The sequence below is a fragment of the Phaethon lepturus genome, unplaced genomic scaffold (genome assembly GCF_000687285.1).
Source record: "Phaethon lepturus isolate BGI_N335 unplaced genomic scaffold, ASM68728v1 scaffold33137, whole genome shotgun sequence".
NCBI classification, from domain to species: domain Eukaryota; kingdom Metazoa; phylum Chordata; class Aves; order Phaethontiformes; family Phaethontidae; genus Phaethon; species Phaethon lepturus.
Window position 1 is genome coordinate 1 of NW_010551682.1, and position 3461 is coordinate 3461.

At 55.3% G+C, this 3461-nt stretch overlaps 1 protein-coding gene across 1 annotated transcript; it reads left to right on the forward strand.

The window, feature by feature from the left end:
- Positions 1 to 299: 299 nt before the first annotated feature.
- Positions 300 to 2957, forward strand: LOC104614565 (NACHT, LRR and PYD domains-containing protein 3-like). The gene is made up of 3 exons (XM_010290994.1): positions 300 to 582; positions 1252 to 1413; positions 1453 to 2957. The coding sequence occupies exons 1-3, from the start codon at positions 300 to 302 to the stop codon at positions 2955 to 2957; spliced, it is 1950 nt and encodes a 649-aa protein (XP_010289296.1).
- Positions 2958 to 3461: the final 504 nt, after the last annotated feature.

Below are 3461 nucleotides of genomic sequence, written 5' to 3' on the forward strand. Positions count from 1 at the left end.
ATGGGCACTGGGCTGTCCCCGGGGCTGGGGGGACTCTGCCCCGAGGGGCCGCAGCCCCCAGTCTGGTTGGAAGCTCCCAGGATGCTTTTTCGGGTGTTTTTCCTCTCTCCTGTGCCCCATCCCAGGGGGGGACGACTCCACGGTGCCAGATCCTGCAGCGCCCACAGCCCTTGTGACCTTGCCATGCTGGGGTGACTGGGACCAGGCTGTATGGGACAAACCCGGTGCCCAGCTCTAAAACCTCTTGCCACGGCGTAGCCGGGATTTCTAACCTTTGGTATTTTCAGGTGACATCTGCGATGGCAGGGGGAGAGCGTGCGTTAGCTGGTCTCTTAGGCGTGCTGCAGGGTCTTGCACCTAAAGACTTTCAGGAGTTTAAGGTGAAGTTATCGGAGGTTCACGTGGAAGGAGGATGGAACATCCCCAAGGATTCACTGGCGAATGCCGCCCACCCTTGCGCGCTTGCCAGCTGCATGGGCAAGAACTACAGCGAAGACACCGCGATGGACATAGCGATCGGGTTGTTCAAAGAGATGAACCAGAGAGACCTTGCTGAGAAACTCCTGGATGAGAAGGTGAACGGTAGGGAGCCAACGTACATTTTGCTTTTCTTTGTCGCTTTTTCCCTTGGGTGATCCTGGAGACGGGTAGAAGTTGGTAAGAGCGGGTTTCGGCTTCTCCGGGGAGCCTGGAAACACTGAGATGTCCCGCTGTGATCCTGTTAGTGCGGGGGCTGTAGTGGCCTCTCCTCTTGCTGTCCCCACTTACTGCCGGGCTCCTCTGTCCCCGGAGAAGAGTCTGCAGCTCTCAGCACTGCCTGGCAGGCAGCGGGGCAGGTCCTTTCCTCCTGGGATGGGGATTAGGAACATCTCTGCAGAGCTCACATTTGGTAACGCTTTGGAGCCGGAGGCAGCCCCAGGAGCCCGGGGACGGTGCCTCTGGCCCCAGGGGCGTGAGCAGAGGGGGCCGGAGGCTGCAGGTGGCCCAGGGTGGATGAGGATTGCAGGCTGGTTAAAACAGGGGATGATGGATCAGGATGATGGGGGGGACCCAGGAGAGAAGGACCTCCTCAACTGACCAGAGGCCCTAAATTCTCACAGACAATGTCTTTATTGCCTCTGCCAGACTTAGGAAAGCCCTGAGCATTGAAACAAGTGTCCCGTTGGAGTGTTGGGAGCACGGTCGGGCTGGTTAGGAGCTCCTCGGGAATCTGGCTGTGCTTGGGACTGACTCTGCTTCTCACCAGCGTAGAGTACAAGCGGAAATACAGAGAGCACGTGGTCCAGGAGTTCCTCCGGTACAAAGAAGCGAACTCCTGTCTTGGGGAGAACCTGTCCGTCAGCAGCCGCTACGCTGACCTGACCATCGCCAGGAGGCCTTGGAGCAAGTGCGGAGGTGAGCATGAAGCTGTGGGTGCCAGCTGTGGATGTGCCAACGCTGGCAACGGACCAGCCACGACCACAATCACCACGCAGACGCTGTTTAAACCTGACAAAGATGGGCAAACGCCGCAGGTCGTGGTGCTGGTGGGGGCCCCAGGGATGGGGAAGACGATGACGGTCAGGAAGGTGATGGTGGAGTGGGTGGAAGGGACCCCCTACGCACAGTTTGACTATGTCTTCTGCATAGACTGTAAAGACATTGCCTATACCAAGGAAGCGAGCGTGGCAGACCTGGTTGCAAAGTGCTGCCCTCACAGGCAGATGCCAGCTGGGAAGATCCTGGATGACCAGAAGAAGATCCTGTTCATTTTTGATGGCTTCGAGGCCCTGGGATTTTCCTTGGTTCAGCCTGAAGATGAGCTGAGCTCCGATCCCAGGGAAGTGAAGCCACTGGAAACCACCCTGATGAGCTTGTTGAAGAAGACTGTTCTCCCTGAGTCCTCCTTGCTCATTACCACGAGGCCAACATCTCTTCAAAGCCTGGGACGGTGCCTGGAGGGGGAGTATTATGCAGAAATACTGGGATTTTCAGCAGTCATGAGGGAGGAGTATTTCCACAGGTATTTTGAGAACGACAATAAAGCCGACATGGCCTTCAGGTTTGCCAGAGGCAATAAGATCCTCTACAGCTTGTGTGCCATCCCTGTCATGAGCTGGACTGTCTGCACCATCCTTGAACAAGAGCTTTGCAAGAAGAAAAACCTCGTCGAGTGCTCTAAAGCTACCACGTGGATGAGCGTGTTTTACCTCTCCTGGTTAATGAAGTGCAGAGACAGGGACAACCCGCAGGACCTTCAGCAGTTCCTGCACAAGCTTTGCTCCTTGGCTGCTGACGGCATCTGGAAGCACAAGGTCCTCTTTGAGGAGAAGGAAATCAAGGACCGTGGCTTGGACCAGCTAGACCTTCTCCCTCTCTTCCTTAATGAGAAAATCTCAAAGCAAGGTGTAGACCGTGGGAACGTCTATAGCTTCACCCACCTGCACCTCCAGGAGTTTTTTGCAGCAATGTTTTACGTTCTGGAGGATGATGAAGAAATGGTCGGCGACTCAGGGACTCCTGTGAAGGATGTAAATATGTTATTAGAAAGCTATAGCAAGTCCAGGAAGGATTTGAACTTAACAGTGCGCTTCCTGTTTGGTCTGGTAAGCCAAAAATCCATAGAATACGCAGACAAAACCATTGGGTGCAGAATTTCACCTCAAGCCAGGGAAGATATGCTGAGGTGGCTTCAGGGGAGGCACAGAGGCATCTCCCATCCCAGCCAAGCACTGAAGGTTACCGAGTTGGACACTTTCCATTTTTTGTTCGAGATGAACGAGAAAAGCTTTGCCCAAAGCGCATTGGGTCATTTCACCGGCGTAGACTTGCAGGATATCAAGTTGACCCTGTACGACCAAATGGCTCTTTCCTTCTGCATCAGGCAGTGGGCAGGGCTGGGTTGCGTCGCCCTCCGAGGATGCTCCTTCGACCAGCAAGATCCCAGGGAGGACCCGGCCACATCGGTGCCTCGGTAAGTACTGCCCCCCTCTACTCGAGCGACCCAAAATCGCAAAGAATCCTCCTTCTCTACCCCAAAGGATGAGCATTTCAGCTCCTTCCACCTGAGGACCTGCTTGTCCTTTCACGGGGGGTTTCATTCCTCAGCAGAGGATTTTACTTTTTCTTGGGGAGAATTGTGGGAGGATAAGGATCACACGGGCATGCGGTGGGATTGATGGAGATGGAGCACCTCAGCTCAGCTTCCCCAGCCTGAACAGGCCCCTCTGCGCCCGGGTCTTGGTTTGGCTTCACGCCCCGCTTCTCGCATCCAAAGGGAGATCCCCGGTACTGAAATTTTAAGTGTGCCCCGAGCTTTGCTTGAGAGCAGGTGACTCCATCAGTAATGCCTGCGATCCTTTGCATCTCCAAAGCCACGGAGGAAACTCCAGAGGAAACTCCCGTGAGCTGGTGGCAAGCTCTGCTTGAGGGAGTTCGTGAGCCGGCATCAAAGCCGGGAGCTCCCGGTGCCGGTGAGGGCT